Source organism: Lutjanus erythropterus, chromosome 13 (assembly GCF_056507025.1).
Source record: "Lutjanus erythropterus isolate fLutEry1 chromosome 13, fLutEry1.hap2, whole genome shotgun sequence".
In the NCBI taxonomy this organism is placed as follows: Eukaryota; Metazoa; Chordata; class Actinopteri; order Lutjaniformes; family Lutjanidae; genus Lutjanus; species Lutjanus erythropterus.
This window is the reverse complement of record NC_139329.1, coordinates 12,269,349-12,292,751: the sequence shown is the minus strand read 5'-3', so window position 1 is coordinate 12,292,751 and position 23,403 is coordinate 12,269,349. Positions and strand designations below refer to the sequence as shown.

The 23,403-nt window shown below is 40.2% G+C and overlaps 1 protein-coding gene across 5 annotated transcripts in view; it reads left to right on the top strand.

Annotated features, from left to right (window-relative positions):
- ndrg4 (NDRG family member 4) overlaps positions 1-23,403 on the top strand; it is a 58,326-nt gene that overhangs the window by 20,075 nt on the left and 14,848 nt on the right. For 2 of the 5 annotated variants that reach the window (XM_084733768.1, XM_084733769.1), the window contains exons 2-5: positions 4,725-4,815; positions 8,033-8,191; positions 12,286-12,324; positions 21,534-21,639. In XM_084733768.1, coding sequence (XP_084589894.1) covers positions 4,738-4,815; positions 8,033-8,191; positions 12,286-12,324; positions 21,534-21,639 — 382 coding nt within the window. In that variant the 5' untranslated portion in view covers positions 4,725-4,737. Of the gene's footprint in view, positions 1-4,724; positions 4,816-8,032; positions 8,192-12,285; positions 12,325-19,120; positions 19,365-21,533; positions 21,640-23,403 lie in introns of those variants that run through there. The other 3 variants (XM_084733770.1, XM_084733772.1, XM_084733773.1) reach the window with 3 other exon arrangements.

Below are 23,403 nucleotides of genomic sequence, written 5' to 3'. Positions count from 1 at the left end.
TGGTGGAAACTCCTGCAGGCAAAGTTCCTACTCCAGCATTGGCAACTAGTGCCTTAACTACAAAGAAAAAAAGGAGGATGGGATTATCTGGAAGAGAATCTTAAAGAGAGTCATGTTCAGCCCAGGAGTATGTCGGCTCACTTGGGGACTTTTGACTTGACCTTCAGTTGCATTAATTTGCGTCTATCGCGGGGCTTTTGCCAAGCGTTGTGTGGAGAGGACCGGGGTGGAGTTGAGTCCCAGTTGGGGAGCCTTGGAGGAGAGAGCTGGGGACGAGAGCAGAGCCTCTGGCTAAAGAAACACTGGAGTCACAGTGATTTTGCTCTGATGCAGTCTCCTTTACTGGCAGGAGGCGGGCTCAGAGTTTATGTTCCAAAAGTTTGTGATTAAAAAGTTGATTTATCTTCATTCCTGCTTCTCAACCTGTCTGCAACAGTGACCCACAGAGGAACTGACGTTACTTGACTGGTTACTGTGTGCTAGTTAGTTTGTCTGTCCATGTTACCTGCTGACTGGAGGAGAAAGTATTTTAAATGTATAGGGGGAAGAAGAGCGGGTACGAAGAAAGAGAGGAGAGGGGACAAAACGGAAAGAGCTGGCTATTCTGGTGAGTGCGCACACACAGCTGGTGCCTGCCAGCTGGTGCTTGCATGCAGTGATCGCCTTGGTAAATTGTTGTGCATGAAGGGTGTGCATCTGCACATGCTCATCTAGAAGGAGGGATTTAGGACAGAGAGCTTCCTACCCAAAACGTTGGTGTCTCAGGTCCTGGAGATTAGACTCAACAATCAGCTGTTTCTAGGCTTTCTGCCTACTGCAGCTTTAAATACAATAAAATGGAAGTTGGCAAACGTGTGTGAGCCGCAACAAAATAAAGAAAGCTCTCATATTGTCAACAAAAAGAAATATGTCCTTATTAAACAGAAAAATACAAAACGAGTTTTAATTGCCATGTTAATGCTGTAAAACACACTTCAGTCAGACACAAAATAAAACTCGCTGACATGGTCTTGGTCGGTGGCCACCCTTTCCCATGGAATTGGTGTACTTTTCAAATGTTGTTTGGGTATATTTAAAATGATATCATTTATTTATACTTAAATCCTACCAAACTGACTCCAGATCACCAGGGACACACACAGAGCTGGCACACATCATATGCACGCCCACACAAGTTTGGTTTAGTCGAAATAAATCCTTAATTCACCACATTAGATGCAGCTCTACCACTCATTCTTCAGCTCAGTGGGTGTGTGCTTTACTGCAGAGTGCATTGAGGAACAGTGCCTGTCACCCTGCAGACTATTAAGTTAGCAACTGAATCAAATTCATTTGGTAGAGAACAAACAGTCAGAGTTGATCTACCGTACTTAGTTGTGCATATGAAGAGTGGTTTGGATAATCAGGCTTGTTTACCAGCTTGCAGCTCGTCTGACTCCTCTGCTTTCTTGCACTGTTGGCCTTGAGAATTATTTGTACAGTAACTGGAATATTACAATGTCAACATTACCATCACATACTAGCTTCAACAAGTGGAGCTTTACTTTAAAAATCTGCCCTGGGATGATATATTTTTCTTAAGGCTGATTTTCCTTTAAAGTAATGGCTCTGACACTCGAGGGTCACACACACAAACACACACTTCATCAGTTGCTGGAGGTGACTGTGAGTGGTATCTGGGCTTTGTCTCTTTAAGAGTGTCTGATAAAAACACAGATTATGCTGAACGACTGCCAGAGAGGAGAGAGAGAGAACAGTGAGAGGACAAATGAGGTTGGACAGAAAGAAAAGGACAGAATGAGACACAAAGAGGTATTGTCTGCACTGTTGATACCACTGTGAAGGTGCCGCAAGCCCTTTACGGACCTGTTACCCAAATCACACACACAAAAAAAGGTTTTGTCCATAGAGACAGATGTACTTTTATTTGTACTGGTTTTTAGATGGTTGCATCTGAAATATCTGCTATCACCTCAGTTCAGTGGATGTAAAACTCATATTACAAAACATTTCAAAAACTCAACAGCAGTGTTTCAGAAAGTATCTTATTGTAACTCGGAATAATGACGGAGCTTACCATCCACAGTTTTTCATGTTTCTTTTAGAGAAACTAGACCCAGGAAGGATTTGTGGCATTGAATGTTTCAAATATAAATTGAAAACAGACTGAAGAAAACACACTGAAAAACACAGTAGATTGTTTTTGCATTTATCTCAGCCTATGGACTTTTTTGTGGCTTTCTAGCCCACCAGATGTGTGTGTTTGTGTATCCTTTGCTGTCCATTCAGGTTTGCCTCCATTACCTCTATTATGCACCCAAGCTTAACTTTCTGGATGCAGTAGGTGCAGCTTCTCAGCACTCAACGAATTTGTTATACATTCATCTCTAGACCCGATTTGAAATAGTTGTAGTGTCCACAGAAACCTGCAGGCTGTATCAAAAGAAAAATGTTAGCCTCTGGTTACAGGTGCAGGCGGCGCTACTTGCACTGGTGAAAATTGTTAGCGTTGATGTAAATGTGTTTTACTGCTTGTTACTACAGAAAAGAACTCTAAGTACTCTAATGAGAAAAATGAACAAAAAACAATGCTGCTTCATTTTTACCTTCTTTTTTGTTTTCCTCGTGACACTAGCTAGCTACAGCTGATTTAAATCTGCCAACAACAGCTGTTATTTCAGCTGGCAAGATCTACAGTTGGTGGCTAGAGATGAGAAGCCTGTTTATGTCTGTGTTACCTGGAGGTATTTCAGAGGACTAACCATATTTTGCAGTAATCAGTTGTGTAATGATTCTTATCTGAACACACTCTCCCATCATCCATCTCTCTATCTTTACATTGAAGTATCTGTTGTTCCATTAGATGTCCATGTATAGATGTTTATCTTAGAAGAAGTTAAGATTAAGTATATGTGTGACCATCTTGGAATGTTAAAAGGTTAAAGGTTAAAAGGCTGGAAGTGAATTAGGTATAGGAGAGGGTTCAATCGTAGGTTTATAGGGGTCCTGTTTACAGGGGGCAATATATCTGTAATTCCTTTGTTTGGAGAAAGAGATGCTCTGGAATTGACAGAAACCATATGCTAAGAGAAGCCCTGTTGTTTATGCAATTCTATGTTAAAGAGATGTATGCATACTCCTATAAAGGCTGGTTGAAACCGCAGTTCTGGGAAAGAGACTCATCCTGGCTTTAAGTCATCTTTTCATCTTTTTTTTTTTTCTTTTTGTAATAAACCTTTTTTATACAAGTAAGCCAGTGTCAGCGAGGTTCGTTCATCATCTACACATGAGATGTGTAGATGATGAGAAACAACATTAAGTGGGGAAAAGTAGTTAGTAAGAGTTATATAATATGAGAAACTGTAAATGTTATCAATCTGCTATTTTTAACATGGATTACTGAATCCAACAGTACCTCAGTCAGGTGGGGTGTGTGTGTGTGTGTGTGTATGTGTGTGTGTGTGTGTATACATGTAGTGATGTTTGAGTTGTGTTCTTTGTTCCAGCGTTGGTGGACTGATGTCATCATCCTGCAGTGTTACTGTACTGACACAGCCTGTATTGGTGTCCTTGTATATAACGGTTTATTATGGCTATGCGCATGTGAGTGACTGTGTGTTTGTGTGTGTGTGTGTGTGTGTGTGTGTGTGACTCCCAAACAAAAAAGGCCACTTTAATTGGACCTTAATACAGCCTCAGTCCTCTTGTTATCTTAGGGGCAGTAGTCCGCGCACTTTCTACAAAGTAATCTCGGTCAGTAAGCATTTATGTCCTCTCCGATTTCGAGTGCATCTTTGTCGTCTGAAAAACTAGAGCAGAGCACAGAAAATCACGTAACTGTCTTCTTGTAGATACTGTAGTTTGAACTTCGTTAACAGTGCATTTGTTGCTATAGCTTGACTTAGACTAAGGGTGTCCTGTGTGAGTAGCCAAGAGGAAGAGTCATAATTGACCTTGTTTGCAGCTCAAGGTGTCCTGTCAACAGTTTTACTGATGTCTCTTGTATGATGGTGACTTGTAGGGAAAATGTTTTTTTGGCTGCAGGGGGAATTTTCCCTGCAGTACCGTGAGAGGCCACTGGGAAAAACTGGTTGCAAGGCCGAGTGGTGATACCATATGTAGATCCTAATTATACATTCATGATAAAATATCATGTTTGCAAATGTTTTATGAGGAGGGAAATACCCACATCATGTTTATTCGTCCATGATCATACACACAACGTAAGCATAACTTTGTGAAGGCTACAAAGAAAATCCACCGAGCACCTTTAATGTTGGAAAGAATTTACCTCTGGCTTAAATTTAAAGCATCGCTGCTTCTGTATCATGTTTGATAGTGACTTTTCATTAAATATTTGTGTTGCACTGTCATTATTATTATTATTATTGGTATCATTATTTAAGCAATAACTGTTTTAATAAATCAGCGATCATCCTAATTTCATTTCCTCCATTTCTCATCTGTCAGCTGCTCTGCAGATTATACCAGTTCAGCACAACATTCAATCTTCTTTCACAATGTGGATTTGTGAAATTACTCCATGATGGATTGTTTCATTACATTTAACTACAACTGAACTGCCATCATCATGTAAGACACAAGTAGCAATGCAAATGCAGTTTTTTTGTTGTTTTTTTTAAGGTGAAAGGCAAATAGTACCCTGCGTGATGAAATGATAGCGTGCGTGTGTGTTTTTGTCTGTGTTGCCATGGTGATTGCAGGTTGCTGTCCAGAATGGCCGGGATGAAGGAGCAGCAGTTCACGGAGGAGAAGCCCCTGCTGCCAGAGCAGCGAGGAGTGGACTCAGACATGGTCAGTCCACCTGGTTTATTTACTGTGTGTGTCCTCCTGTCTCTGTGTTCACAGGCTGATTAGTGTGTGCAGGACGAACCACTCGGAAACTCTCAGTGCATTAAGACAGAGATGTTTGTGCTCATTAACTGTGATGACTTATAATTAGACAATGTGCTTGTTTACCAGCAGAGGAAGAAATTAATGAACTCCATCCAACCATGACTCTTTGATAGCAACACTGTGAAAAGATGAAAGCTCATTTATGCTCAGAGAGAACGGTGGATGACATAGAGAGGGAACAGACCAGGGAATAGGCAGTGGGTGGTTACATAAAGGCCACTTATTCCACTCCACTTATCCATTACCTAAGCAACAGGTTGTGGCTGAATCCAGGCCTCTTGAATGTTTGACAGTCACTTGTTGCAGGAATGATGGAAATGGTGGAGACGAGTCAGATCTACTTGATTGAAAAGCGACTTGAAGAGGCCAGATTTATGCCTGAAAAAGACTGATTTCCTCCTTAAACTTTGCAAACAGACATTTTTTTGTGCTGAGTTGCTTATCATTCATGCAGATTATTATGCACGAATGGAAGGAAAAAGTAGATAAAGGGTGTTTAAAGGAGCAATATATAATATATTTAGTGTACTAAAACATAAAATCATCATGACATGTCATGAGACATTAAGGAAACATGCTAAGTTGAAATACCAGCTTCTAAACAACAACAACATTACAGCCAGCATGTTATAAACCATTTATAAACATTATTTGAATGGCTGTTACCAAGTTGCAACTGATCATTATAACCTTATGTATGTAACCTAAGACTCTTGCAGCTGTGAACATTATTTGGTTTAAAACACTTAACAACTGCTTAATAAATTATTTATAAAGCATATATGAATAGTAGTTTTGCTGGACCTTTCATGTTTATTATTGTAAAAATTAAAACCGTATTTTTGCCGAATGAGTTAGTGTCATTTGGGTTTATGATAACCCGACGTGTTAGATGGAAGTTGTCGTTACAAACTGTTTGGAAAAGGGCAGGCAATTAAAAAAAACATTTGGCAGGTGATTGGATGAACCTCTTGTCTATAAAATACAGGCCAAATTAAACCAATCAAACTCTTTCCAAAGCCAATTGGGGGAAGAGTGAAAACATCCATGCTGTTCAGTGCTGTTCTTTGCTCTCTTTTCAATGAGAAGGAGAAATACTTTCCAGTTGTGATATAACTGATGTTATTGCAGCATCTACACTAATCTCCTCAGGAGCCACCATTGTTTGTTCGAAACGAGTTGCTTCCATGGACGTCTCTCACTACTGTCACACTTAAAACCTCACCTGTAGCTGGCAGTAGTCCCCCTTGTATGCTGATTGGCTGCACCACTTTTGGTGCGGACACAGACAGAGAAATCGAACCCTTGAAAGATGGATTGTCACTTGATCTCCCTAATCTAGCTGCCTGGCAGGGTAAGGTTTATGAGAGATCATCAATAATCTTTTAGAATAAGGAGATATTTATAATGGTTAAATTGAGCATTATGTTAATGCAGTCTGCAGGCAGTGACTGAACTCCAACTGCAGAGTCATATTTTCAGAGCAGTGTACTTTTGTTTTCATGATTATGGGCTTGGCTTTACAATGACAGACTAGTGATAGTTACAAACAGCTGATCAGCTTACAGTGGAGGACTCATCGTCGCTTGTCATTGTCCAGTTATAATCTTGTCTTGTCACTACTATTTGGACCACAGTTCTCATTTTTGGAACACATATTTCTCCTTTAATCAAATAGTAAAGGCTGTCTTTATTGTTGTGGAAAGCAAACAGGCAGCAAAATCATTACTATCCACAATAGCATGAAAACAACATATTGAAGTAACCATAAACAAGAGTGGAGTGTTCTTCTGTTTCTAATAAGCCTCTTATATCTGTTGGAGGAATCAGTGAGGCAGCAGATAAAGCCACTAACTAAACATGTTAGCCAGTGTGTCAGAAATAAAACAGTGCACCCAGCAGATACAGCGGCTCAGGGTTTTTTGACTCTGGCTTGTTAGAGGCACCCTCAATATGTTGTGCATCAATATGAATGACTAATTCTGCTATTGATCAGATCATCTAGCAACAGGTCATGAGGCCTGCTCATTACAACTCGCTGCTTGTAAATTATCGAGGCCATTGACTGTTGCTGCATTGATCTGGTCACGTTTGCCTGACTCAACGGGACGCCTGTTTTATTGTTCTGTCGAAGACAACCTTAGCTGAGAGGTCCTTGCAGTTTTCTCTCCCTTACCAACTCAGTTTAAGTCTGAAGCTCTGGTGGTGAGCAACAGTGTGTTAGTGACCTTTAAGAGCAGTTGCTGAGTGATTACCTCCTGGCACAAAACACTGTTAAAACTCTGGACTGACTCACTGCAAGCCATGTTGGACTAATGCTGCATTCAACTCATACAGGCAGAACAGAAACGTCCTGATGGTAAAACCATCATTTGTTGCTGAATTTAATTTGAAGCTTCAAGAGTCAGGAGTGAAGGTTTTTTCTCCTGTGGATCAGCTTTGTTCATTATTTCAAACAAGAAATAAACTTATAATGCATTTGAATCATCTAAATATTTCAAAATATTCCAGTCAATAGTAATGATCACATGATGATCATTCATTTTAGTCATTAATAGTATAAAAAACATTACACATTAAATTTAACTCTAAATGTACTGGACCACAAAGAAAATTTCAAAGGAGAACATGCTGGTTGTAGCACTTTTGTCCGAGAAGAAACTTAGCATGTTTCCTTAATCTCTGAAGACCATGATGATATGGTCATTTTATCATTTAAAATGACAGTATGACAGTAAATATATTACATCTTTCTCCTTTATTTGGAAAAATCCAAATAATTAAAAGGCTTTCCTTTCAGAATTTCATGCATGGGGCTCATTCTGACCTCAGTATGAGATCCTGAGAATAACATACCTACCACAGCCTTTTCCAGTATGAAGTTTAGTTTCCCACGTGACATGAATGTAGCATACTCCTGGCTGAGAGCTGCTTGTGGACAGTCTAATCCAGCATGTCTCTGCCCACAACCTGCTCCTGTCAAAGGAAAGCTATACATCTTCAGCTTGACCTTTCTGGCGACACTGGCATAGAAATGGAGAAGAAAATGAATCATGTGATGTGCACCGGATTTTTTATGTTCACTGTATGTTGCTGCTCTGTCTTCCCAACACAGCAGGATAAAGGAGAGGAGGCATCCGGGGGGTTACCATGCCCCGCCAGCCCCGCGCCCCTTAACCAACCCCCTCCCCCCAGCCGCCCCACTCACCGCTGGCATGTCATCGCACGGCACTGGCTCCGCCAGACCCGCCGTCGGACCAGCGGGGTCCTCCCGGTAACTACCAGAACCACCAGAACAAGCAGAAACATCAGCCAAACACACACAGTCGACATGGAAGAGCTGAATGAGCAGAAACATCTGGAACAGCAGACACTTAAAAACTTATCAAATAGAACAAAATCATGAAGCAAAAAGAAACAAGAAACTGATTTCCGGGTTTATAAAATCACACCGAAATATATTCAGTTCGACTGAATATATCTTTTAAGCTCTACAGACTTGCACAGAATTTTTATTTAGTTGTATCTACACCAATATGACTGCTGGTAACTGATGGTAACAGCTAATAAATAACACTGCCTGCACAGTGGTACTGGTACAGCAGTAAAAATGATCTAAAAATATGAAATATCCTGACTGTGATTTGCAATCATGGACACGGTATTCAATAAAAGTGTAGCTTACACATAGATGACAGTAGTCACTAAAATAATACAGCTACACTAAATATGTGTGCATTAGTAAGAGAATCTAAAAGTAACGCAAAAATTACTTTCTCTAGTGACTTTTTTTGTTTTTATAATGCAGTAATTGGTAGAAGTAATTTGATTACCTTCTGATTCAATTACTAGTAAATATAACTAATTACTAACCTTGCTCAACACTGGTCATAGTAGTTAATAAGTAATACGTTTATTTTAAAATAACCACCTTTGGTAAACTTTGTCATATAATAAGCCTTAGACGTGCACACATGCTAGAAAACAAGTCTGTCTTTTTGTCCTGTTTGGACATCTCCATTCATAGAATCTCTAGGATCAGACTTAATCAAGTCAGTCCTCTGATCCTCCTGGACCCGATGAATTAAATTTAGTGCCACAGTAATTGTGCTTTTCAGCGGAGGGATCCTTTTGAAAAGACTAAAATCTGGGCCAAATCTACATTCACAAAACCAGCCTCCAGACACAGAGGCTGTGAGATCAGCGACGGAAGAAACACAGAGAAACGCAGCAGCACAACACAATGCTACCAGGTCCACAGACCCTATGCATGATACACAGCCTGGAGGATTACCTGGCCTTCACTAACACTATACTGGATACAGTTTTCCAAAATGATGCAAGCCAAATATTTCATGTAGATGTCACTACCTACAGTCCATGCTCCATCTCACTGAGCTCAGCTGCTGTACATCCTCTACATTGCAGTATGGCAGGGTGGGAATTATAAGAAAGAGAAGAGTGCCACCTGCTGGTCCGACCACCGTACTATCGTCACTAACATGTCACCTCTGAAAACACAGATCCATTCGCATGAAATCAACAGAGACTGAAGCTGCCCTTTCAGTTGAGATGAGAAATCAATTTATTGTATTTCTTCCCCCTCGCATCTTTACAGCAGCGTTTTTGAGAAGTCAATATCATTTAAAGTATTCTCCTCATAGGGCAGCTTCAGGTCCTGTTGCTTTTAGTGATATCTCTCTCTCTCTTTAGGTGTGTCCCTGATCCGACTTTGTTTGGAGTGCCACTCCTGTCCTTTCTTTTCCAGTCTACACTGCTAATCATTTAAAATGTGACTTTTTGTACAGTTTTTTCCTTACCTTAATCCACCCCTTTTCCTTTTGACGTTGTGTACATACAGTATCCATCTTTAATCCTGTCATATTTTCTTTCAGAAATACTTTCAGAAGTTCCCACATAAACTCATAAACTAAGATCTTACTTGTGCATGTTTAACAAGGAAGCATTGTGGAAACTATCTGTGTGACAGTTCTGACTAACCTCATGTGCATGTCCTTAATTTTTTTTTGTTCAGATTTGCAGATGTTCCCACTCTGCTTTTAGCTTCACAAAGGCAGCAGACCAGGAATATGCTCTTGAAGGGATAGATTGGACTATTTGAAGTGGAGTTGAAGGAGGTACTAATCCAAAGTCAGTGTGTTACCTAGTAGTACTCTGCCTCTCCAAACTGAGGCCGTACCGACCACCCTACTCAAGCTAATACACTGATGGTTGATTAATACCTCATACAACCCCATTTCAAATAATCTGAACTATCTCTTTAAATGACATGTGCTGAAATAACACAGGTTAAGATCCATGACCTTTAACTGTCGTGTTGAAAATGAAAAAACATTTAGTTAAGGACAAAAAACCTGTTTTATGTCAACACATCTCTTAAATGAAGAGTCCAGAGACCAGATCCCTCAAAAAGTGAGCGCTGCAAAATAAAACATGTCTTCTTCGGGACTCGTATTCAAAAACAGTTCGCCTGACATCCAGTGTGTTCAAAATACTGGGAAACCTTGTCTGGCGCTGGCACAGCTGTCACTTCTACTGAAGCCAGCTTGTCGTCAATCAGCGTCTCTGAATGTTTAAATTTATTTTGGCAGCGAAGGAGTCAGACTGGCTCGCAGGGATTCTCCGTCCGTCGCTGTGGCCAGATGACATGATGAAATGATATTTCTGTGCCCTGATCGTGTGCCCCAGCTCATCTTTGTTTACATGTGCTGATGAGTGTTGAGGTGGCTTGCTGTGGGGGAATCTGGCTGCTGTGCTCGCTCTCATCCTGTATTAAAACAAAACACCATCCTCCCTCACTTTTTACTGCTGATTTGTTCCCAGTCTCCCACTTGCACTGAAGTAAATTATCCTTACTTTTTCTCTAGTATGAGATACACTGGAATAACAGGTGTGTTTTTCACTACAAAATGCTTATAAAGGAGCACTCCACCTGGCTCTTAACAGAGTCTGTAAAAGCCTGTCCCTACTTTGCTCTGATTGGTTATCCTCCTCCATGGGGGTCCAGGATTCTGCTAAATGCTTACATTTCATTAGCTAGCTACGATGCGAACCGGCTCTACAAACTAGTCAGAATCGGAAGGAGAGCGACTCAGCCCTGACAGCTCCTGTTTTTTGTGCTCAAAGTCTGTTTCTTTGCAAAAATGCGTTTCCTCTTACTTTAAAATCCACCTCTAGTCACGAACAATACAAAATGCTCTGCAAGATGTAATAAATTGTATCTAATGTTTTTTAAAATGGCTTGCATAGAGCGTTTTACTAAATGAAGGCGAGGTGTAGCTCTGCTAGGCTTGACTGTTTGTGCTAAGGCCCGCTCACCAGAACTGCCTGCCCACGCTCAACTCTCCTTCCCCAACTGGATAGCCAGTGGTCCCTGCAGGTGCTAGCTTGCTGTCATGTGAGGTTAAGGTAAGGGGTAATGCTGGGAACAGAAACACAAGCTGCTGTGGCTAAGTCCCCCTCCTCCGGTCCTGACAAGTTCATAGAATTGGTTAGCAACATAGCTAAGTAAAAGATAGCTTTTAGCAAACACTGAAAAGTACAGCCAGTCAGAGGCAGTGTAGTGGGAGGTCTTCCTGCAAGGCTTATTGGGTATGGGTGTCCAGGGAATCAGTATAGTCTCTCCCAGTCCTCTTCCATGGAAGCTGCCATCTTGCCCCGCCATGTTTCTACAGTAGGTCAGAACAGACAAACCAAACACTGGCCCTTTTGCGTTTTTTTCACTAGGTCCTCTTGCACGCTTGAAAGAGGAAAGTGAGAAGAGGTTTTTGCAATCTGCAAGCTTACCGCTAGATGTCACTAAATGCCACTGGTCCTTTAACAGAACTGCATTACTGCTGGTGTGACATTTTAAAGACATGGATGTTTATAAGGGCCTGACTACATATATGACTACATGGGAAATGTAGGAGGGAATATCCCAACATGGTGCAGGGTCCTAGTAAATAGCTGGAGTCCTCCTTTATATATGTACAGTGCAACTTTACCAGCAAAATCTTGGATTTTTGTGCGTATGAGGGGATCTATTAATGCTAAATTTAATGTGTACGTTCAGAGACAGTTTAATACAATATACTGTACCGCTGAGGTGCTTCTGGGAAACTGTGTTTTTCTGTGTTTGTGGTTTGGACCTACAGTGCACAGCTTGTGCTGCTCTTCTGTAAGTCTAGCTGCATTCATCTCCAACAGTGGATGCACCCTTTACTGTGTGAGGAATATGTGTGTGTGTGTGTGTGTGTGTGTGTGTGTGTGTGTGTGTGTGTGTGTGAGTTCACACCACTTATCTCCTTCCTATTTTAATTTTTTCTTTACTTTCTGTCTTCTACCTCTGCTTGTCTGTCTCTGCAGGAGAGCTGTGAACAGCTGATGCCAGTGGGGGATTGGAAGGTACGAACTAATGTGTGAGCCTGCCTCTTTCTCTTCCCTTACTTTTTCTTATTAGTTGTCTCGTCTTCTGTGTCCTTTCTGTCTATCGTTCAGCTTTCTTGTTGTCATCTCTTCATGCTTGCTCGCACTGATACTCACCTGGGTAAACAGTGATGCTCACCTGCATCAACAGAGACAAGAAAAAGAGCAAGGTGGAAGATAGATATCTGCAATTTCACAGGGCTAAACATAACAAAGATGACAATAGAGACAGTGGCTGGGATGTTGGAATCATTAGAGCAGGAAGAAGGTCCTGGCTTTGAAGCCTGTGTGTCGTTTGCATGTTCTCCTGTGTGTGAATCCAAAGATGCGCTGGTTATAAACACCTAACTCCTACATGTCAGTTCAGTAGGTGTGATTGTGAGGTTGGAGGTTATTTTTACTGACACATTTTGTACAATGGTCATTTTATGACATCACAGGCTTACAAACTACCTTTAATGCAACGCTTAGGTTAGCGAACATTAGCACTGTTAAATGTACAGTGTGTAACACTTATGGGGAATTTATATGGGCAGAATATGGCAGAAATAGTATATAATATTCATGTTCTCATTAGTGTACAAACACCTGAAAATATATTTTTTTACAGTAGCTCACAATGGACAAACTAAAGACTGGGTTCACTGCTAGATGCCATTAGATTCTACTCACTTTACATTCATTAAAGGAATAGTTCACCTAAAAATGAAAATTCAGTCATTATTTACTCACCCTCATGCTATTTGAAGGTCAGATTTAGTTTTTTAGTCAACAAAACACTGCTGTTTCTCTGTGAAACTACAGCAGTGTTTTGCAGGCAAACAAAATAAACCCAACCCCAAACTGGAATGAGGGTGAGTAGAGAATGACTGAATTAATTGAACATATTTGGGTGAACTATTTTTTTAAGTTGAGTTTCACACATGTAACAGGGGGTTTATTTTAGTCAGACATGTGTTGATCGTCAGACAGTCGTGAGATCTTTCTCATGAAACACCTCTCTTTCACACGTAAGCCTGACACTTTGAAGAGCAGTGTTGTTTCTGCTTGTTGGCTGCCAGTGAGATAAATGATTCTGCCTCTCTCTCATTTATAGAAGTCATTATTACTAATTAATTAATACATTTTTGAAGACACCATCTGTGTTTAGCTATACTGTAAAAGTTGCTGCAGACAATGAAAGTCTGTTTTCTGTTTTGAAGGACAAGGCATATACTCCATGTAAGAGATACTGTAAACTCTTAATTAATGAGGCAAACTTTTGCTAAAACAGAGCATCATTGCATGTTGGAAGTTGCAATATTCAGTGTGTTGACACCTCAGACTGTGGGTTCAGTCATGTGGTTATTTATAAGAACTTGACAGGAAAATTATCTCATCCTGCAGAAGATCACAAGATCAAAGTGAAATTGTTTCTGGTTATATCAGAGAGCTGCATGTGCCAAAGCACGCAGCTGAACTTTTGTTCAAGGGCATTCATAGGTAGTTAGTAAAACAACTTATGAACAATTTCAGCTGAACACATCATCAGTAAAAGCTGTGAGGAATTGAAATCCAACAGCTTTTCAGTTAAGATTAAGAGGAGATGCTATAAACAGTGCTCCGAATCTGAAAACTGTAAATCTACCAGAGTAATTCAGTCAAATTCGTGTCCATTAAAGATTCTTGAAATGATTCATCTTCATCTTCATCTTCATCTTCAAGGTTTGAGGATCTGTATTAGAAAATTATTTGGAACAATTTGCTTTACTTAAAACAATTACAACGCTTGAATGCCTGATCAAATCATTTTAATTTTAGCCATGCATGGTTATACAAAGACAATTCAGGAGGCATTTAATATTTGACAGTTACTGCATTTACTGAAATAAATTCTTTAATTATGGTCCTCATTAATGTAATGGAGGCACATAATGGCAGCTAATGTGTCTAGACATCCAAGGTTATAAGACTCTCTAATCATGTGTTCATTTTAGCAGTTTTTGCAGCATACCCACATGCCTCAGTCTCAGAAACATTCATACATAGTGCATACATAAGAGATGTCTAAATAATTCAAAAGAAATCACCTGACAGCTGTTTTCCAAAAAGTCATGACACGTAGGATTCGTTAATACATTTCTCCTTGTGTTTAAATCAAATGAGCAATCTAATTTGTGAGTTGTACAGATGTTGGTTGATGTATCTATTTTTGAGCTTTAGACAGAGTCACCCCATCTATTTCCCCTTGTTTCCAATCTTTATGCTAAGCCAAACTAAGCTATTCACCTGCTGGCTGCAGCTCAGTGTTTTGCATATATGCAGACATAGTGGTATCAATCTTATTTAACCTCAGGCCATGAACCCCTTATCTGAGATGGAGCAGGGACCCCCTACTACAAGTATTGCTTTGAATGTTTTTGAGTATTCTCTCATTTGTGCTTACCAATAGTTGCAAATTAGCAACAGTTGTAGCATGGCTAATGTTGACTTTAGCTGGTGGTTTCTGAGGTGGTGGGTATATCACAATCTCATGCTCATGAATCTGGAAAATAATGTAGCTCATCTGTACACTTGGGATAATAATACAGCTAAGTGACCATTATGTTTCAATAATACGTAGCTAAGTAGTTTACTGTTGTGGTGCTGCAAAGTCATTTAGCAGGTTAGATAGCTCACATATTTGCACAAGAATTTTGGTTTCTACAAGAAGTAGCAACTGTTGATGCAAGTTTGATGTAATGAAATTAAATTTACAGTGTCAGTCTTTGTCATCCACACTTCAGCCCGCCCTGTTTTGTTAAATCTATCTTTCTGATATTAATATTTGTTCTAACCCCCTCTAGCCCATCACTGGCAGTCAAATGCTTCATTGGAGAGATTGTATGTTTAAAGTAGACGGAGGGATGCAGAGTCAGCAGGGAGAGAGAGAGTTAATCTCTTCTGTGGCAGAAAAGGGGACAAGGTCACAGAGAGAGAGGGAGAGAAAGCAAAGAGTGGCGTTTCAAGTTGAGTCAGCACGCTGAGCGTTCTGTCAACAGGAAAGGGGGGATAGATGGGGAAAGAAAAGGGGATAGATGGAGAGAAAAGGGGGAGAGGTGGGGTTGAAGAGGCAGGACAAAGAGCTGCGAGACTCTGGTGTGTGTGTGTGTTAGTGACAAAGTATGTGTGTGCTGCAGTCTGCAGGAAAGTGACTCTGACACCATTACAGTCATGTTAATATGCACGTACGCCTCTCAGCCTTCAGAAAACATCAATATTTTATTTCAAATGGAGATATCCAGGGATTCTGAATGTTAAAGTCGAAGTGAATGTTTAAGTGCTTTCATCACGTGTCTTTTACTGTACGGCCGCTGTACACTGGTATCTGGCCTTACAACAACAAATGATGGTTTTGTAGATATTCTCGGGTATTTTTAATGGTATTCCAAAGTTTTGACTTTGATGACTCATCCTGCGCTTTGAGGCGTCCACTAAATTTGCATCCAATGTAATGCTTTCTTGTTTATGACACTGTGAAGCATGGACCAAGAATACATCTGTTCATTGGAGCAGAATGCAGTGTTTCTGGGGAACAGGCCTCGCAGATTTCGGTGAAACTGGATTATATTTTCTTTGTTATTTAATTACAAAGTTATTTTAATGGACTAATAGTTTTAGCTTAGTTGGTGCTAAAGGAGTTAACTGTTAGCTGTTGTTAGCAGGCAATAGAACCAGGCTCAGGAGCCTCCCACCGGGATGAGCACAGCCTCCAAGATCATCAGGGAACGAGGTTTCCTGATGGAAAGATATCTTTACTTGTTGCTAAAGTAAGTAGGCTAACTGCATTAGGTTAATCAACATCAGGTAGCGGGGACCCAAACCTGGCACAAAAACTTCCTCTGTACTGAAGCCTATTTGCCGTCTTTAAACTGGTCTCTGGGGGGTGTAATGCACAGCACTATTAGCTGCTGTAAATATCAATCAATGTCCCTCACTAGCTGGAAACACATAAGTAATCAGCACTCCACCAGTCATTTCATGGGAACTTTAAAGGTCCTTTTTGAGGGTGAAGTGTGTGTTAATGTATACTGACTCTTATTTTACTTCCTGGACATTTTGACCAGAGTTGAGGATTTGGCTGTATATGCCTCCTCAGCATCTTAGAAGTGCATTGTTTTTGCAATTCTTTAAATGAACAAGAATAATTATATTGTTTCATTGTTCCAAAATGAATTGGCTTTTTATTCAGTGTACAGTGTTATGAAGTGCTTCACAGGCAAATTAAAATCAACAATAAAATCAAATCAAACAAAGAATAGTTTAAAATGTCAGAAACATAGCCAGTCATATTCAAATAACAAGCTCTGTATCCCAGTCTTAATTATTCATGTCTCTCTTGAAAAATATCGACAAGAAAGAGTGCTCTAAAACACTATAATACTTTTGACAACTCATCTTTAACTGTGTTGAGTTGTAGCAGCACATCAGCACAGATTTATGCAGCAAATGCTGCATCTGACTAGTAAAATGTATCTCTCCTGCCACCATCTTGCTGCAGGGCTCTGGCCTGTTCAGATAGCAGAAAATGCCAGACTTTCTTGCTGTTTTTGGATGTTAAAATTAAACAAATGCCAAAACCAAGTAGCAGAAAGTAACATTTCACATATGAGGAGAGGGGATCATGCATCTGGTCAGGTGTGTCTGTGTTTATGTGAGTGCTTTCATAGGCTGTAGCGAGCTCATTTTTAAACATTTTAGAGTGAAGATACTGAAATAAAACTAAATGACCTAAAGCATCCATTGGTACCAACCATGTCATGTTAGCTTGTCGGGAAGGGAGCTAAATAAGGCTCCAAATTTAAGTTTTGGCGAGGGAAAAACTGGCATGGCCATTTTCAAATAGGTCCCTTGACCTCTGACCTCAAGATATCTGGAGTCCCTAAACGGTATTGTAATTACATAAATTGGTTACAACTGGAAAGCTGAGATTCTGTGAGCTCAATGGTATTCATATGTGATGACTTTAGTGTTCATAGTAGCCATCTGACTGTTGTGAAACGTTTTTTAAAGACATAAACGTGAGAGTATATACTAATTAGATTCACTTACTGGGACGATCTAATCAGCTCTATGCTGAAACATTAACCCTCCGAATGTCACAATTTCCACTGTAATGCAATGAAGGTGCTGAGGGAACATCAAGTGTAATCCATTCTGAATTTCAGCTTTTGGAGTTTCTCCAAAAAAATTGATTTCTATATATATTATACTGTTGTAAAGTTGCCTGGTTGCTTCTAACTAAGATTGATACTATGCCAAAAACAAACAAACAAAACATTTTATTAAAAACGTTGTATACATCTAGATAAGAAAACTTCCTGCCTTATGCATTAGGAGTGACAGCTTCCATGGAGCAATGTGGCGGCCATGTTGACACATCACGTCAGCAAACAGCAATAGGCAGTGTTTTATCCACATGCATCTATGTCCGAGCAGGTCAAGGTGTGTGTTTGAATGTCTTTTGGCAAAAAGATTGTTCACAATTCAAAAATGGGATTATTATGCTCTAATTTCTCCTTGTCCTCTTCTTCCTGATCAAAGTATGCAAGTGAGGAAGGTGAGTGTGGAGGCCCTTATTAATCTACAACTCCAACACTCACCAGAGCTCACCGAGCTGATCTGTAAAGCACTATCTTGCCTATCTTTAAGTAATCCAAACTTTTTTAAAACTTTGTCTAATCAAGTCCCAATGAGGTTGCAAACTCAAACAAGATAAAAATAAAAATCAGACAACAGATACAAGAATATAATTCTATCGAACTGAGGCTAAAAGAAGGCTATTATAGATACATTTAAGAATGGAGCAATGGTTTTGAAAGAGGTTAAACATATAATATGTAACTTTTCCACATGAAAATGCCTAGTTAGATAGCTAATGTAACTAATGTTATATTCTTTTACTTCTAATCACTGAGCCTTCTCTGAAATTGTTTGGAGCCTCCCCCTTGAGAGGCCTCACTCCCACTCCCAAAAACCTCTGGTCTAGAACGTTTTGGTTCATTTTCAGTTTCGAAGGGATGTTGTCAACATGCACAGACCAAAATGCACACCTGCAATCAGACGGACCTACATCCAGTCAGAGCAAAGAAATATGATCTACAACCAATCAGATCAACAAAAACACGTGACATAGAGGTGCTTGGTCCATTTCCAAGCAGGGCAAAAATGGCAGCAGCCTAGTTGCAACCTACTTTGTATTACAGCTAAACAGGACACTAAAATATCTTTCTGCAAACATTTTAGGGGAAGAATAGGTCATGTAGTGACAGAATCATGATCCACATTTGACCAGCAGTGCCTAGTTTGAGAGTTTGATCTGACTTTCATGGACTGGATGTTGACTGGATGGCCTACAAGCAATCGGGGCAGTGAAACTTGTGGTCACTGCATAATCACTTAGTCACTGCTGCACAACATATTATGCGCAGGTTAACTGCAGACTCACAGATCTCCTAATATTTTATTAAATTATTTGGCCTCACAGCAGCTCATTCATGAATAGCAGCTGTTTTGTTTCCTCCAAAATGCTGGAATGTAACAAGGTCGCTGAGGAAATCAGAGAGACAGAAGCAGATCAAAACTGGAGCAGTGGTGCTGATGAGAGAGAGAGTGCCTTCAGACTGAGGACTGACGGGACAGCTGACCAATCATGTGCAGGGGAGGCAGCACTCTGAGCCAATCGTCTGCAGCCTGCCCCACACCCTGCACTGGGTGTCTATAGAGCGTGAGGAGAAGGGGAGGAGGAGGAGGGCTGCAGCTCGGAGCTTAAGAGTCTGGGTGGGAGCAGTACAGAGCAGACAAAGACACTGCAGCAGCCTGCAGCATCTACTTCCCATCCAACTGTCCATCCTCCAGCAGGTGCTCACCAGGACCTAGTCCTTTCAAACAGGAGAGGCCTGGTTGCTCGTCTGCCTGTCTGCACACTCCTCTTCCTCTTCTTCTTCCTCATCAGCTGAGAGAACAATCACTGTGCAGCCATGCCTGAGTGCTGGGATGGGGTGAGTGTGTGATGAAGGATGCATAATGTACCTGAGTGTGTGTGTGTGTGTGTGTGTGTGTGTGTGTGTGTGTGAGAGTGATTTAACTATATATTCTGTATTTGGATCTGATGTCAACTACATTGGAATTCTTTATCTTTGCTCAGTTGTCTGATGGTTTTTGAGCTGCTTGTGCTGCCTCTAAATGTAAAATTTGATATATTTATTTTGAAAAAATAAAAGGTAATATTATTCAGAAACAGTTTTGCTCGCAGCTGTACGGAATATGTTTTGTCTTTATATTCTGCACTGAGAAAAACAAACTGCAGTATCTGTGTCAAATGATGGGTCATTCTTTGACTGTGGCCCACTGACACACTTAAGCTTGCCAACATAGCAATGCACCAATGCGCATACCTCTGCGGATAAACACATGAGCATGTGTGTGTTTACATGGTGTGTAGCTGACGTGTTAATCCTTCTGCAGTATCATCCATTTTAGCAACCTTGAAACAGATGAGTGAAGGTGTGTTTGTGAAGAAAGAAAATTAACGCAATGACTTTTTGATTCAGTTTCCTTGTGATGTAGCAGAGATTTTTTTCGCTCCTTTTTGAGCCCACTTTTAAATTTAAATCAAATTAAACATGTTACTGTGGAGCATCAATCATCTTATTTTGAAAGCTGGATAAGAGATGTTGTAAATATTGTCAAGTGTGTTTTTTCTCCTGGACATCTGAAGGTCATCAGGAACTTGTGTGTTTATGAAATGTCCCCTTATATTCACCAGCGTCTGGTCACTGAAAGCAGATTGCGGACAAACCCTCTGATGCTGTAACTGCCTCAAATTAGAATGCTGATTGGAGATAACACCGATGTTGATGCTGAAATAATAGAGAGATAATCTGGCTGGATTAACTCATCACTGCATGACTATCGGCTGCAAGGGAGGATTATGCAGAATTTGAGTTGTTAGTCGCATCCAAAAGTGCTGTTTGTGTCTGTGCTGTGAGTCATTGGGAGCTATTTAAATCACTCCATAGTGAATGCGTAACACAAATAGCTGCTGTTGAGATTGACAGTTGCAGGTTGACAGAGGATTTTCAGTCAGTGTCTCTGAATAGCTTCAGGTGTGAAAACATGCTGAGGGGAGGACAGTGATGATGGTGTATCAGTGTGTATCAGATCTATGTTTGTTTGGTTTTAACGGCTACGTAAATATTAGAGTCGGCAGCATCAGTAAAGGCTTTTAAAGGCAGGCATAATAATCCCAAAACACCACTCTGCTGTGTGTGTGTGTGTGTGTGTGTGTGTGTCTGTGTGTGTGTGTGTGTGTGTGTGTGTGTGTGTGTGTCTACATTGCGCAGCTCGTGGTATCACATATCTCCCACCTCCATTTTGAGTTTAGCTGCTCTGACCAGCAGATGATTACAAAATGTGGGTCATAACAAGAGAGGTTTGGATGCACATCAAATGTTTGGAGCCACTTGAGATCTTAACTTTTATTTTGTGCCAAATAATTTTTAAATGATTGGAAAACCAAAGCAACATACTGTTTGTTTGTGTGTGTGTGTGTGTGTTCTAAGTGCTAAATTTAAATTAATGTCCAAGTGTTTTATGTTGTAAGAAATTGTGATATAAGAAGCCTAATACCCAATTTTGACCTTCCATTAAAAATCTCCCTCATGTTAGGCTTTTTGTTAGTGTCTGTCCAATTGTGATTTCTCCCAAACCTCACTCCTCTCTATATTCTTATTTCTTGGTTTCCTTTTTTGCCATGAAAATTCTGCATCCTTTGAAGCCATTTACTGAATTATTGCTGAGTATAACATGCTTAGTCAATAATTTCCTGTCAGGATTCTCTGTGGTCGTAGCTTACGCTAATGAAAGACCTCCTTGCTCTCTAACTGAGCCCCTGCACGTCTGTCACACTGCTGCCAGCTGTAACATGGTGATTAATGAGGAACAATCCTGCACAGATTGGCTGTTAATGGCGGAGGAGTGTTTGACTGAAGTTCAATAAAAAGCAGGTTAAATAATGAGTCGTGGTGTTTATGACGCATCAATGTGTCATGTCTCACCATGTGACACACTTAAGATTATGGATCCTTGATCGTTTTTTTCTCGGGGAGGATTCAGGTGTGTGTGTTTGAACCACTAGGTAAGTGAGAGTGTGTTTGTGTGTTTCACAGGAACATGACATTGAGACCCCTTATGGGATGCTGCATGTGGTGATCCGCGGGGCACCCAAAGGAAACAAGCCTGCCATCCTCACCTACCACGATGTGGGACTGAACCGTGAGTATACTCCAAAGATGTGTGTGTGTGTGGCTTGACAGATGTTTCAGACTTGTCAGTAAGGTGTTTCTGCACTTATCAGAGGTGATAATTGGCCTCCATGCCACATCACTCCTTACCACCTGCACACACGCACACACACACACACACACACACACACACACACACACACACACACACACACATTTGTTATCATCTCTAGTAAGAGGTCCATGTCACCAGTGTCAACACTGTACTGATATGATAAATGAGTCATCTGTGTTTTGTGTTGAAGTTTCTTGTACCTAAAGTGTTAAAACTGATGTTATAAAATCAATGAGATTTTAAGTCGTGGATTTCTCATCATAACAACTCAACTACAAAAAAATTATTTGGGAAAGCACAAATAATGGAATGGAAACATATTTCTTCTATCTGAATATGCCTGTTATCATTTGCAAAAACATTGTTTGCAAAATGTAATGCAGTAATGTTAAAGTTACCCTTTTTTAAGGGTGCAGTTGTGCACAAGTACTTAATTTTAGTATTATAATTTTATTTCAAGATATTATAACTGCAGTAAGATTAACACATCAACAAACATAAACACAGCATCATTGCAATGGATATTTTTTATAGCTCACCATGTGTTTTCAATGTGGATGTGGAAATATATTTCATAATTAGTTATATGCCCATATTAAATCACCTTGATGCTTTGATGGTATTACAGCCGATGAATATTAGATTAGAGAATAAAACATTTGCCCAATTTAAGGCAAGATAATCTTTTATGAGTCTCCCTATGGGGAAATCTGCTGTATTACAGATAGCAAAAATAGAAAGAATCACCAATAAAAACAATAAATAATAAGTAAACAAGCAATATAAACAAGAGGAAAATAAATAAAAATACATGAGCAACTTAAACCAGAGGAAATATAATATAAACAAAGGGAAATATTAAAAATATACGATATATACAACAAACAATAAACAGACTCAGAAGTTAAATTTACACAAGTGCACAAATGCAATTTTGACATTGAACAGACTTCTGAAATAAACCAGGCCCACTTCCAGTCTTCAAATACAGATACAGAACCCAATAATTTTGTTAGTTGAACAGATACAGGTATTGATAATGATAATAATGGTAATGGTACCCAAAAATACCTCAAGGTTTATGTTTGACGTCTAAAAGCTGAGTGTTGACTGTCAGGATGCTCATGTCTTTCCACAAAGTCACAACATGTCCTGTATGTCAGCATTTAATACAGCCTGAGTGGTCGATAATTGAATAAAGGGAAAAATAATGATATAAACTTGTGTGCAGGAGAGGGAGGAGAGATCTGCAGAGAGCAGCAGAGGAGATGAAAACAGAACAAACAATGGAGGGGTGGTGGGTGGCGAATTGTCTTAAAGTGTGACGAGCGGCGATGAAAATAGAAAAAGAGGAAGGGACGAGGAGGCAAGTGAGAGGGTGCGTGTGAGGGGCACTGATGAAATGTAGGTCAGAAAAACATCCCCATCCTGCGGAGGGAGGCGGGGCGGGGCCAGTGGTGCTGCGGCGCTGCCTTGATGGGTGGAGGTGGGATACAGGGGAGGGTGGGGGTTTGGAGGATAGCGTGTCATGGAGTAGAGCTGAGCCACGGCTCTGCTGACTGCGGGTATCTGGCTTTTGTTGTCTGTGCATCTGCCCGTTAGTGGTCCTCTTTCCTTTTTACTAACATTTTTAAGCTGATTATTCATAAAAATAATACATACATAATAAATCCCAAATAA